Source organism: Bombyx mandarina, chromosome 06 (genome assembly GCF_030267445.1).
Source record: "Bombyx mandarina strain Sakado chromosome 06, ASM3026744v2".
Taxonomy (NCBI): domain Eukaryota; kingdom Metazoa; phylum Arthropoda; class Insecta; order Lepidoptera; family Bombycidae; genus Bombyx; species Bombyx mandarina.
Window position 1 is genome coordinate 3,636,289 of NC_143213.1, and position 14,929 is coordinate 3,651,217.

The 14,929-nt window shown below is 34.6% G+C and overlaps 1 protein-coding gene across 23 annotated transcripts in view; it reads right to left on the reverse strand.

Annotated features, from left to right (window-relative positions):
• The window catches only part of LOC114239888 (uncharacterized), a 471,744-nt gene that overhangs the window by 304,296 nt on the left and 152,519 nt on the right, over positions 1–14,929 (reverse strand). The window contains exon 5 of one of the 23 annotated variants that reach the window (XM_089728060.1): positions 1,624–2,886. The exons of the other annotated variants lie outside the window; for them this stretch is intronic. Within the exon in view, the coding sequence (XP_089584186.1) occupies positions 2,630–2,886 (257 nt within the window). The 3' untranslated portion in view covers positions 1,624–2,629. Of the gene's footprint in view, positions 1–1,623; positions 2,887–14,929 lie in introns of those variants that run through there. 23 annotated transcript variants of the gene reach the window in all.

Genomic DNA, 14,929 nt, shown 5'->3' on the forward strand with positions numbered 1-14,929 from the left:
TGTGTTGTGGTTTACAGTTTAACCCGCTGGTTTATCGACTCTGTGCACTTTTTTTAACATTAGATGGGCCCTAAGCTTAATTTATCACTTCAATATTTAAAAACACAATGCAAACAATAATCAAAGCTAAAATTGACCAATATATAAAGTTTATTATCGAAATGCAAACATAAGTAGATAAAAACATATTAACAGTGTTGGACATTCATTTTACAAATAAATGCTATAATAAAAAACACTTTAAAGATAGCTGTGATAACTCATTCTATAAGTATATCGTTTGAATAAACATAAAGTTTTAACAGGAATTGCCCATTTTAACATAAACCCCATCGACGATCATATAGTCGTTTGAAGGATGATTGTGATCCCTTGTGACCCTTTTCACCTCCTTGTTTTTGGTAGTTGTAACCCTGGCGGGGCATCCGCAGTTAGTACACCTCCAACTGTCGGTTGTCTTGTTACGGCCATCGCAGTAATACACGTAGTCATCCTTTACGAGAACGTCCTTACCTTTTGTGTTTTGTAGGAACAGCACTGAAATTGCAAAATAATTTAAAAATACACTTTCCTGTTTTATTTAAAAAAAGGCGTTATTATTTCTCAATCTTGTAATCGAAAGTTAACGCCGAAACAGTAAAATGATTTCACACTTTTATTTCTAGGGGATAAACTAGCGGAATAGTATTCTAGAGGATATATTTAGAGTTTCATGTAAATCCCTCGAAAAATCTTGTAGTTGGCTGGCTGATGGGTGTGATATAAATGAGCACGTATTATTTGCTTGTCTTTCGTGACAGTAAACCGCGCGGGACACCGATGCTTGTTGCATTTCCAACTGTCAGTTGTTTTTGAACGATTATCGCAATTGAAAACGTACCCATCAATCAAAGCTATATCAGAGCCTTTTGCATTGTGAACCCACTGGACTGAAAATTAAATACTTTGTTAGATACATTATTTCCTTCTGTACATATACATAACGATAACATCGAATCCCTTTGTTTATCATCATTTAGAGCCCCATTGAAATACAAAAAGTAGTTGACGTGATATTTAAATTCGGACAAATATCAATTAGGTTATCCTTGACGAAGACAGTGAAGTCCTACTCACTTTTACGATTCCCCGTTCATTTATACAACATTAATTGTTCTCCGAAAGCATAGTAAAAGAAAGTCAGTCATAGTAAAAGAAAGAAAGTCTTTGTATATGTACTTTTTAAATTTTAATTTTAAACTTGCAAATCCATTTTTTAATTAGATTACGATTTTTACAAATTTTCATGAAGGGTGAATGAGCAATGATGAGGCATCCGTTGCTGGGCTGTGTGCTGGCTGGTAAGTTGTGATTAAAAAGTAATTCGTTTTCTATAGTTAAATAAAAGAAGACGACGCAGAAAGAGCTCAATAAAAATAAAATTATTAATTCAAAACTTTTTCAGTTTAATAGCAAACCCAAACAAAAAATATTTTTTAATCCTAGTCAGCATATAAGGTGACAGTAAAAAAAATATCCTTTTGTTTATCCTTCATGCATGTGCTAGTCATCATGATAATTGGATGACTTGAGGTTGGGGAAACTTGCATTTAAAGATTCCGTTACATAAAAAAAACCGCATTAAAAATAATTTTATTTATTATAATCAACCCAAAAGAACTTTAGATATTTTAAAAACATAAATATTGTTAAACAAGAAATAACCAACTTTAAAATGCAATGAAAGTCATGAGTCCTTTATTCGTTTGACGACAAAAAAATATTTTATAAAAACCCTATAAACAAGTACCCCTTTTTTATCTATCGACTTAATTAGAAGTTTATTCTTTGGTATTACTACTTCCTATTAAACACTAATGGAACCTGGCCACGCTTCGCTGCGACATTCCTAATTATATGAAAAATATTCATTTCTAAAACTCGCGCACTATTTAAAAAAAACATAGATTCTAAATCCGCCCGAACACACCTGAAAAGCAAGAAATTCCCAGATATCTCCTAGACATATAGACAGTATGTTTAATACGAGTATTCCTTCAAATTTATGTTTGACTTTTGACAAAGACTCTTCAAGAAGTTCAAAAATAAACGGTTAGATTTTTAGAATTATCCAAAAATTTTGCATAAATTTTTCAGATATGTAAAAGTCGTTTACATCCTTTAATTCGGGATTACTGTAAATTCATGCCTTTCCTCCCACTATTCTTTCTTTATATTTGCTTTGCACGCCTACGCATTCCGCTCTGTCGTATAATATCGCTATTCAATTATCTATACTAATATATAAATCTACAGTGGCTTTTACGGATATTCCGTTATAACTACTGAACCATGCATCCGATTGACTTGAAACCTTGATACCAAGTTTAAAGTCAAAATATATGTACTTAATGGATAGGCTAATATTTATATGAGTGTTGGACTCCCTAATAATGACAATAAATAATAATTAATGTTAATTTGAAATGCGCATCGAAGCGGGCGAGTTTTTTTTTATTGCCCTTGTAGGCAGACGAGCATATGGCCCACCTGATGGTAAGTGGTTACCGTCGCCCATGGACTTCAGCAATGCCAGGAGCAGAGCTAAGCCGCTGCCTAAAACGGCTCGTTACTTATATAGGCGCGAACTTCATCGGCGAAACGGGCGTGAATGCTGAAATCCCTTGATATAAACTCCATTGACGATCGCGTGTGGGTCAGCCTCGTGATTGTGTCGGAGGTTAGATCTGATTATAATATTTTTATCTGGAGTGATTGTGAATCTCGAATGACATTTCTTTTTATTACACTGCCAGCCTTCGGTTGTTTTCGAACGGCTATCACAGTTGTACACGTGACCATTAATCACGGCTACTTCATTCCCTTTCATGTTACGGACCCAAATTACTGAAAAAGAAATTGTTTAGTTCATATTTAACTGCCACTACTTATTTGACATTGTACTTGAATAAACCACTCAAACGAAACCTATTACAAAACTATCTCAACAGTAACTAGTTACTGGTGCTAGGACGGGTAGGTACCACCACTCTGCCTATTTTGGCCGTGAAGCAGTAATGCGTTTCGGTTTGAAGGGTGAGGCAGCCGTTGTAACCGTATACCTGAAACCTTAGAACTCATATCTCAAGGTGGGTGGCGCATTTATGTTGTAGATGAATGAGAGAGATGTCTATGAACTCCAGTAACCACTTAACACCAGCTGGGCCGTGAGTTCGTCTACCATCTAAGCAATAAATTTTTTTTTTGGGGAATTTTCATTCCATTTCATCAATAATTATTATCAGTAAATCACCATTCGTCATAATTATTAATATTTTATATTTTAAAAGAACTGAATAGAATCTATAAATTCAATCAAGTTTTATCTGTTCTGGATGTAAAAAAACACAAATAACAACGCATTATGTAATGATAATACGCACTAATCGTTGTTTACGAGTAGTAATGTGAATTTTTCGTTACCATCATCATCATCATTATCCTGCCCTTCTCCCAGTTACCTGGGATCGGCGCAACATGTTTTCTCCTTCCATACTCTTCTATCATATACCATTTCTTCGCTCACTCCTCTCTTACCCATATCGTCTTTCACGCAATCCATCCATTACTTCTTAGGTCTACCCCTTCCTCTATATCCTTCCACATTCATAGTTAACATTTTATTACCAACCTCATTTTTATTTCTTCTCATCACATGTCCATACCATCCCAAACGCGCACTTCTCAGCTTCTCTATCACAGGTGACACTTTCAGACTTCCTCTAACATATTCATTCCGTATTCTATCCATTCTCGTTACTCCACACATCCATCGCAACATTCGCATCTCTGCTGCATGCAATCGCCTTTCATCCGCCACTTTGAATTTTTCGTTACCATTGGCTCCAAATGAAACCAACAAATGGAAAAATGAAAATTTTTACGATTTGTCTTAATTTTCGAAAATGATTACATTATACCTTATCCTGGATACGCCAATGACGAAATAAGATTCAGAAGTGTTTCTAAAGAAAATAACATATATGTCACCGCAAATATTGTTTAATTTTTATTACTGCTGACTTACTGCAAATTAATGATCATAATTTTATTATCAAATTTTACAAATCTTTATAAACAAACGGAAGGTTTTTGTGTTTTATAATAGGTAGCCTCAAAGTTAATTAATTATCCGATCCCTAGTTTATTTTGTCTACGATTTTTACGAATAAGATAGTAAAAGTTGTCTCAGGTTAATTAAAGATTGCTAACCGGTGTAAATTATTTTTATTTGTTACATCTTTTTGTTTTTCCATTACAATACTTTATTACTTATGATTTATCTTATCTTATATCTTTAAACGAGCAATTCTTCAATATATATAATCTGAATCTCGGAAACAGGTTCAACGATTTTCATGAAATTTAGTATACAGGGGATTTCAGCTACGATTTATTTTCAGAAAATGTTATTTTATTCGTGTTTTCAATAATCAACTTTATGACTCTTCCCGACATCTATTGACGAATAATAATACTATTTTTCTTAATTGAGAGCAACTAACTGCTTTAAACACACAATACACTAAAGCAATTTCAGCAGATGGCGTTGTTAAGCAACCCGAAGCCAATGAATGTTTGGTTTAAGGTAAGACCAAGAAAATGAATTGTTTATTTATATTATTTGTATCTTTTTAACTCACGTGTTCACTTAAAAATGCCTAACCGATCTTGTAATATTTCATCATTTTATCAATATGTTATTCGTATTTAAATATAATTTCTAAAAAACACAATTTATCAAACAAAAAAAAAACCGGTCATCATTTAGTGATTATTAAATTATCCATTACATTCACACATACATAGTTTAAAGTAGCCAAAAAGTAATATTATCCTGACGGTGTAGTTACGCACGATGAAGCGAATAACAGTCGACAGTTTGGTAGTGTTTATTCGTTCTTTTTCACTTACTCAGTATATTCTGAAATACATTCCATTTATAATTTTATATTCGAATGGTAGATGATTATGGTCTAGTTGAGCTCGCACCACGTTCCTTTTACGGTTAATAGTAAATTTGGCCTGACACTTTTTTCTATTGCATTTCCAGCTATAGGTGTATTTCATACGATTGTGTAAGTTAAAAACATATCCACCGATCATGGCTACACTTTTACCTTTACGATTCAAAACCCACTGAACTGAAACAATACGAAAAAAAGATTAAGCCTTTACAGTTATTACATTTTTTTTTATTGCTTAGACAGGTCGACGAGCTCACAGCCCACCTGGTGTTAAGTGGTTACTGGAGCCCACAGACATCCACAACGGCTGAGTCTTTGCTCGCCCACCTGTCCTGGTAAAGCTGGAAAGGCCATTTGTTGAGTACGTATTTCATTACAAAAATTGGTACCCGCCTGAGATTCGAACACCGGTGCACCGGACGTCTTATCCGTTAGGCCACGACAACTAGGCCACGACGAAATTTATTATTTAGGTCAATTAAAAACAGATCATGGTAAACTTCGAAACAAAAAAAAGCCCATTCAACAATAAATACTACATTTATTTACCAAAATATAATTTCCGATTCTATTTATACATGCAGCGTATAAATTACGATGAGTAGATGTCAATGTGAAGTCAATGAATTTTAAATTAAAGCAAAAAGCTTGAACTCTTTGGTTCTATGATTTCGGACTGCGCTTTCAGAGTTCAAGGTACACAAGTGGTTTAAATAAACGATAAATTGAACGTAAATAAAAATATTTTATTTTTTGGTTTTTTTAATCTTGCTGAATTTTATATTAATGTTATTATTCAACAATAATAAATAATAGTTTAAAAAAAATAACAAAATACGCTTTTTAGAAAATCCAACTAAAAAATAGAAAATAAATTTTAATTAAAAATAGTGTAAGAAAAAATTATTTTATTGTAAAAAAAGCGTGGGTTTTTTAATTAATTTTTTAAAAATTTTTTTATATTGTATTGTCATCGGTCCTTAATAAGTATACCAAATTTTGAGGTGATCCGACGTTTTGAAGGGGGTCAAAATCATGTTCAAAGATTCCGTTACAAAGCGTATTAAAAATGTACTTTTCAGGGTATTCCAAGGTATGGATCCAATGCTAAAGGCAGTTTGAATTGTACAGTTATTGAGCAACGAATGCTTTGGTACATACAACCTATTTCACATTTATGTATTTCACATTTTAATGTATAAACCGTTAATGATCGTGTATTCGGAAGCTGCGTGATCGTGTTGCAGATACGATCTTTTAATGATTTTATCTGAAGTGATAGTGAACCTCGAATGACATTTTTTTTTATTACATCGCCAGCCTTCGGTTGTCTTAGTACGAGTATCGCAGTAGAACAAGTAACCATCAACTACTGCTACCTCATTTCCTTTTGCGTTACGTAGCCACATTACTGGAAGCAAAAGATTATGTTCATTTGTTTATTGATTACATCCACACATTAAAAACGAACTTACGAATTAGTTTTCCGCTTTATAACAATAATAATATTATACTAATAACTCTATGTTATAAAAAACTATTTTAACAGTGAGCAATATTTTATATCTTAAAATGTGTGTGTTAGGTACTTAATTAATAAAGTTAAAAGTAAAACATTGATGCGATTCAATTCCTCAACACAAATATTGTGCGAATACCGAAGGAAGAATCCTCACTTTCGTCACTCAATTTATATGAAAGTCTGGAGTCATGCCTGGCGTATTTCCAAGGGCTGGGTTGGCTTTTCCGATGGGCTTGCAAGAAATCGGCCGGAAAAGTAAATGTAGTTTCCCCTGAACAGATCCTCGGTAAATACTGGGGCCCCCAAAAAAGCCCGGGCGGGCTTCCGCACCTGGACTCTAGTGCCCGGATGGGTCTGCATTCATTCTTGGCAGCGGGTGAATTATTCCGCCACCGCATTACGTCCCTGCTAAGTCGGGGCTGGAGTGCTGATAATGGGGCATGAACTGCCCCTCCCCCAGGTTTTTTTGTTAATCAATCAGAGAAATAGAATTAGAACAATAATTTAAACAAAAATAAATTAGTTGAAATCGAAATCAAGAACTGAAAAACAAAAATGAACACGTAAACAGGAAAAAACGGACGGTATTTGTATAATATATAAACAGCGATAATGAGTTAGACCGTAAGCGATAAGCATAGTTTTACGGTAGCCAGCGGCTTGGCTCGGCTCCTGGCATTGCTGAAGTCCATGGGCGACGGTAACCACTTACCATCAGGTGGGCCATATGCTCGTCTGCCTACAAGGGCAATAAAAAATTAATAAAAAAGGCTCTACCTCACTCAAGTAGAGTTGAGGAATAATGTAATGGTCGACTAAAAATACCAAACTCTAGTAACTTTGGGAGGAATGCTCGAGCGGCATCGAATGAGTTAAGAGTGGAGGAATATTTGACGAAACGTCTAAAGATACGGGCATTAGTCATTTAAGCTTCGAATTTGATTTTCTTAAACAGACACTTTTCACTTGTTTTCCCTACCTAAGCTGATAGCCTTGAGAGGCTATTTCAGCGTAACCTCAACTAGTAGGTGAGTTCACGAGGCTCAAACCGGAGTGATGCTAACACTGACCCTAGCAAGAACAGTGCTTCGCAGAATCTACCACCGGATCGGAAACACGACCCACTGAGAAGACCCGGCGAGAAACTCAGTGGGCTGTGTCTATGGGTTGAGTCGCTCGTCGAGCCCTTCGTCACAAGCGACGGGTTCGACAATGACGGTGACCGGTGCTTGTGGTACTTAAAAGCACCGTTAATGGATCGGGAGGATCCGTAATGACGTGTTTTAGGCTACGTCGACTGTTTACCATTCGGTCTACAGGAGCGGGTATGTAGTTTCCAGCGGCCGCGACAAGAAGATTCTCATGTCGTGCCGCCTTTTCAAAGTGGCGCAATGATGCCGGCTGTAGATGCTTACGAGTCAAGTTCCAGGTCATCATGGAGATCTACGTTCCTCTTCGTAACCCGTTCTATCGCGTTAGGAATAAATAAACCAATAATTTAACCAACAAAACTAACAGGCGAAGAAACACAAAACTTTATTGAATAAGTATAAATTTGTTACTATAATGAACCCAACGCACGAACGATTGTCAATATTAAACGTAATAGGAACGTACAGAAGTCAGGTTTACAACTCGAAGTTTAGTGAGGCGATGAATTAGATCTTAAAGTACAGTTCTTTAATAATTTCATATTTTGTTGGTGGATGATTATGTGAAAATTTTCCACGTAGAATAGAACGATCACCAAAAGACTTCGTAGTGAAACGTGCTTTACAGAGGCTCTTGTTACACCTCCAATGAATCAAGATGCTGCTCCTACGTTCACAGTAGAACGTGTGACCATTAATAATAGCAATCTCTTTGCCTTTGTAATTCTTCGTCCATGTAACTGGGGAAAAAGTAAAGTGAGTCTATAAGGAATCAACGAAATGACGCAAAAAACTTGAGACTATACACCATAAAAGTAGTTTTTATTATATTTACCGAGCTGCATAAGCCGAAGAAAACACTAAAAGGGTACAGACGAAACTAGAATAGTAGAAACACTATTTGCTGCTAATCTTTTTAATTCATCATTAGGTCCACAAACGTTGGCAATACATCCAAATCAAACGGAAGAACTAAATATTTTTCAAACATGTTACGCATTTTAAGTATTTAATTTATTCTATGACAGCAATCGAAGCAGAGATTTCCATTATCAATAGCTTACAAAGATAATGAGGAAATTTTGAAAATCATTTCATTTCGGCGACAATCTTTACCTCGTCATCGTTTGGATGGAAAAAAAAAAACGAAGGTACAGTGCTCGGTTCCCATAAGCTTTATCGAAAAGTGCTGTAACACTAAATTCTAGTAACTTCTAGTAACTTCTAGAACTAAACTCTATAGCATGTTCCGTTACGGATTATCAGTTTTGGCGGAAGATGGTTATGTCCATTGCAAGGCTTCAGCAGTCTACCATCAGGAGTGATACGGACAGAACCATTGCAACGCGGCCACCTGGTACATCTCCAGTTCGAACTTTTTATTCCTAAAGAAATGCGATAAAACGTATGATCTTCGATAAGCGCCAGGAGTTTCCCTTTTGTTGTACTCACGAATGTAACTGGAATAAAAATATTAAGATAAATAGAGTTATCAAAGAACTTGAATTTACTTTCTGCTTTGTGTATAGAAATGTTAATGACATTTTTCAAATGTTTTGTAACAACAGTACTACATGTTAAGTTTGACTACGTTCCTAGGACTAACTGTATGGAATATGAAATCTTTTTACTTATCGAAAACATGTTGTCAGTGAATTTGTAAAGTACAAAGATCTTTTTAGAATTTCAAATAAGCCAGATAAACGACATATGTATGAAAACGAGTAAGAAACTTTCACACTTGAGGCACAGCATTGTAGGTGACAACATTCACACTTTGTTGTCTGTGGGCTCCGGAAAAAAAACAATTACTACTAAAACAAGATGGATTGTTAGATAGAATACAAGAATATAATAATAAAAAGAAGAATAGAATACAAGTTTATATTCAAATATTTTTAAGGCTAAATGGTAATGTAAATGTAAATTTGTATGGTAATGGTAAGCTCATTATCCATATGATATAAAGTAGTAATTATAGGCATGTGAATCGCAACTTAAAGAATTTAGGTTGAGGTCCTACTTAGTTCTCGACATCATACTATACCAATTTAAAATCATAAATCATGACTCTTACGTCAAGATAAATACGAAAAAAAAGGGAGAAGGAATTTAAAAATCAAAATTGAAGAATACAAAACTGAAATAACAAGAATATGGAGAGGTTATTTATTCACATATATCCTAAGAGCCTAAAAAATCGATTCCATAAACAATGGTTTACCATTCTCATTTCAATGGCTATGTTGAGCGGTCCATTTGACGATGACGTTATCAATGGTAGTCACGGCCGCGGTGCAATACTGTTTCCTATTGACACATCTCCATCGTGTTTTCGTGCCTATTGTGTAGTCCTTCGTAAACCTGTATTGGCCGATTCGCATGCTTACTTGACCGCGTTCATTGGTTACAAACTGCATGTAATTATCTGAAAGAAGACAAATAATCACACCAATTATAATAATGTGTATCTAACACTATAGTATACATAAATAATAATTACAATATATAATACATTAAGTAGTAGTTCACAAATAATGAAACATCTATTTTCACAGGCTATAGAATGGCTCGAATCACTCTCTATTCCTTTAACTTCAAATCGATTTTTAAGTCCGTTGGTGCATAAAACCGTGCAACAGCGATGACACTGTCGTATTTAATTGATATGTATGTTTCCCGGGTCATATACCACGATAAAAAGTATTAAATATTAATTAAATCGTTCAGTTATATTTACAATACAAAAATTCATATATTAAGAAATACCCACACATTATAATTTCATCACATGGACTTCGAAGATTAAATAAAATCCTTCAGACGATGTTAAAATCTAAAATTAAAAATGATATTACCCCCAAAAAATAACGTTTTTTATACAATTATTTTATCAAATAGCCTACAATAGAATACCATTACCCTCAAACGAGAATTATAAATATATGAATGTCGGTTTAGCAGTCAACATATTTGATTATTAGTGTTGCCAAATACGACTAAATCTTTCGTCGTACTGTTATCGCAGTTTCCTTTAACTTAAGTTTAAATTTAAGTGGTGAAGCTTCAATGCTCAGGTTCATATTTGTTGCAGAATGTTATTATTGGCTCCCTTCACGACTCCCTTTAATGATATAACTAATAAAATAACTCTTAACTTTCTCTATAAACATACACTAAGGTATTTTGGAAGGAAAAACTCCTGATCAATGAAAAAATTGATCTGAAAGGTGGGAAACCCTAGCCGATAAGGTTAAGAAGGCAGACAAGTCAGTTAATTAAGCGTGACTTTCTCGGACCACCAAAAATATAAAAATTTTACTTTAAAGAGCCACTAAAGAACTGCCGACTGGGAAAGCGTTTTTGTTGCGATAAAAACACAAAGTTGTTAATTTGTAAGATGTTACAGCTCTCAAGTTAACTATGTCAGCTATGTTATCCCTATATAAGCTTTTCTAAAATCGTGTTAAAGAAATATCTATTGACAAAAATTCAGTATTATCGGTATCGTTATCGTTATATAACGTTTTCTCTTGTTTTTATATGACGGAGGGTAAGTCAAATAAATTTACTGTTTTCCACTCTCAATCATGTAATTCATAATCTTTAATAGAGAACTCCAATGAACTTTTCCGATTAACTCACTTCTGGTCATTAAAGTCTATAACATATTCCATCACGAACTATCAGATTAGGTGGAGGATGGTTATGTCCGTTGCAAGGCTTCACTAGTGTACCCTCGGGAGTAATGCGCACAGAGCCATTACATCGTGACCACCTGGTACATCTCCAAGTCGCACTCTTCGTTCCTACAGAAATACAATAAAACGTGTGATTCTGTATAATTGCCAGCTGTTTTCCTTTCGAATTGTTGACGAAGGTCACTGAAAAATAAAATGAAATAAAAATACGTTGATTAAGCACTCCTGTTCGATTTAGTATCATCATTTATTTAAAAAAACTCTAAAAGCTCACGAAACAAATGTTTGTTAACTAAATTAACTGTACAAGAAAGTTTTTGGAATTCCACTGATACAAAGGTCGACAGTTACTGACGCCGTAGAGCCACAGCAACTTCTTTTAAAATATAGTCCTTGGAGAGCCTAAGCCACCTTATAATGACAGCATCACTCGGTATGTGTATTACTAGATAAATCAAAATAAAAGAAGGGCTCTGTTTTTTATAGCAAAAACTTTGACGGTAAACTAAAATGCTTCATGAAATACAGTAATACAAAATAAAATAATATTAACAACTGAAAATGTAAAATAGTGTTTAATTCTTCACTTTGAGGATGAGTTCTTGTTTTTTTAGTGGTAATAGTTGTCCTACCCTCCAAACTCCTCCTAGATAAATCACTCTACTACATTTCTTTAACTGACTTAAATTCATTTCTCTATTATTTATTGCTTGGTAATTAACGGAGCCTTTAAAAACAACCTGTACGACACCATCCACCTTGAGGTAGGAATTTTCAATTTCCTTTTGAAATCTTTTTCCTATTCCTTTATACTTTGGTTGGTCTTTTCATATTCAACATCCAAACTTTTAGAAATGCCATATTGAAGCGATGAGACGGGGCAGTTAGATGTCTATTAGTTGAATACAAGATATCAATTGCAAATGATCTTGCAGGAATTCATTCTAAGTGGATTTGATAGGATTGGAGAAGACCAGTTGAGAAAGCTGATGGTAAATTCCCTTGAACGACAGTGCGGATGTCAGAACTTTAACTGTCTCTTGTGAAATATCTATGATTTACATGAAGAAATGCGAAACTTCCGAAGATTACGGAAAAAAGTGAAAGTCGCTGAAAGACAAATACTGGTTTAAACATTTTTATTTCAATGGTTATGTTGAGCGGTGCATTTAACAACTACATTATCAACAGTTGTGACAGCCGCAGTACAATATCGATTCTTTTTAATACATCTCCATCTTGTTTTTGAGCCTCTCGTGTAGTCCTTCGTGAACTTAAACTGACCAATAAGAATGCTTACTTGACCGCGTTTGTTCGTTACAAATTGTACAACTGAAAGAAGAAAACAAAATCAAACATTTAGCACAATTTCGCAATAGGAATGTATAGATGTCATAAAATAATAATAATAAAGATTATAAAAATGAAAGGTTCGATTTCGAAAACGGTTTGCCAATAATGACTAAACCTGATCACAAATCTTTTGAATATCTGTGACTATGTTGACTCTCTATTTTTAAAGCATAACCATTAACAGCATAACCAAATAATGATTTTAATGTTAATTTTATATATTTTTATAAAAGTTCAAATCTGGGAATAATTCTAGATAGTATAGCGTTATAGATAGCTATGCACCCACACAGAAAGGCTACTCGTAAGGCCTTGTCCGCACAGCAATATTTCCCCGCGCGATTTTTTTCTCGTAATTCTGTAACACATTTAATATTATAGGAGTATCCGCACTGGCGGTAAAAAAATCGCGCGGGAAAAAAATCTGTGACTTGATGCAAATAGAACGCGAAGCGGTGCGATTTATTTCCGCGCGAATAGTTTGTACCGTATAAAGTAAGTATGGCTATGTTCGCACTGTGGAATAAAATTCGCGCGTTTCGCTCAGTCGTGCAACGTCGCTATGGAAAATATGTCAAGCGCTTCTTCTCCCGCCCGATCGGCGGCCGTGCAAGAAAATGATGAGATTGATGTGGAGCACCTAATCTCGCTGATGTAGAGGAGACCTCCCTTGTGGGACAAATTTCAAAAAGCATACCACGATAGAATATTGAAGGCTCATGACATCTTTTGATACGTCTGTTACGCCGCTTTACCATTAGATAAATTAAAAAATTTGTTCGGTTGTCCATTTTACACGTGCGTCTCAGCCGAGAATTGAATGAAACTGAGGAAAATAGTACGAAATTTTATTCGCAGTGCGTACTAGGTGTAATTCCGATCGCGGAATTTAATACGCGCGAATAAAAACCTCGCGGTGAAATATCGCTGTGCGGACAGGCCTTATCGTGTCGCGTTTATCCTCGGCAGACTACCTTGCAAGCGGAGTAAGCTGTCCTTTTGAAAAAACGGGACACTTTAAAGAACTGGTGCCGCCCCATATTGATTTATGCTAGTGTAGTACACCTACACGTACATACACACTCTTCAGTTCCTTTAATCTAGAATTTGTAGGATAAGAGCACAAGTATTCCAAATCTACAATCCAAAAAAGTGAAATTGTAAATTTATGCGTTCATCCATTCAAAGCGTCACTAGTAATAATTGAAAAAATAAAACTAAGAATATTTAGGTATATTAATAGCATCAAAAACCATAAATGCTAGTAATGTATTTAATTTATTGAGAAGACTGACCAATAATTGTGTTCTAACCCTGGAAACTGCTTCTGCTGGCTTACAATAGGAATTTGAAGGAATTTGAGCACCGGCATAGTTACATCGCTTAATACCAGTGCTCTGGGAGTCTGATCGTTAAGGTCACGATGATTTCAATACACTTCTTTATTTTTAATTTAATGAAGAATGACAATTGTTTTCTGCATTGAATATATTCGTAAAGTATTATTACAAATGATTTGAAATATAAAACCCAATTTCGGTAAACTTTGGCAAAAACAGTGTAATGTTTTTTTTATATCTAAATTCTATGACATATTCCGTTGCGAATTAATATTCTGGGTGGAGGATGATTATGTCCATTGCAGGGCTTCATCAGTATACCTTCAGGAGAAATATTCACTGAGCCATTACATCGTGACCATCTAGTACATCTCCAATTCGAACTTATTCTTCCTACGGAATTACGATAAAACGTGTAATCCTCTACGATTGCTAGAAGTTTCCCCTTTGAGCTGTTGACGAAAATTACTGAAACAAAATAGTAAAATAAATCAAAACACGTACAAAAAAATCAAATCTGTTTTGAACACGCTTCATGAATTTTTACTCGAATTACAATAATAATAATTTTTATATATACATATACCTATAAAGCCTTTTTATGTCCTATTAACTAAATATCAGGACTGTCTTATGAGAATTTAATAACAAATTTGCACTATACACTAGTATTTTATTTAAACGTGTTTTTCTTTCTCGATACTGGATTCATTCACATCATGTTTTCTCTAAAAGAAGGACAGGACAATAACCTCTATTTAGTTATATGCCTCCAAATCAATAAATTTTTACCGTCTCTTCGTCATCTTTAACTCCTTACATTTATTCCACTGCAGCTATCATCATTCCATTTTTT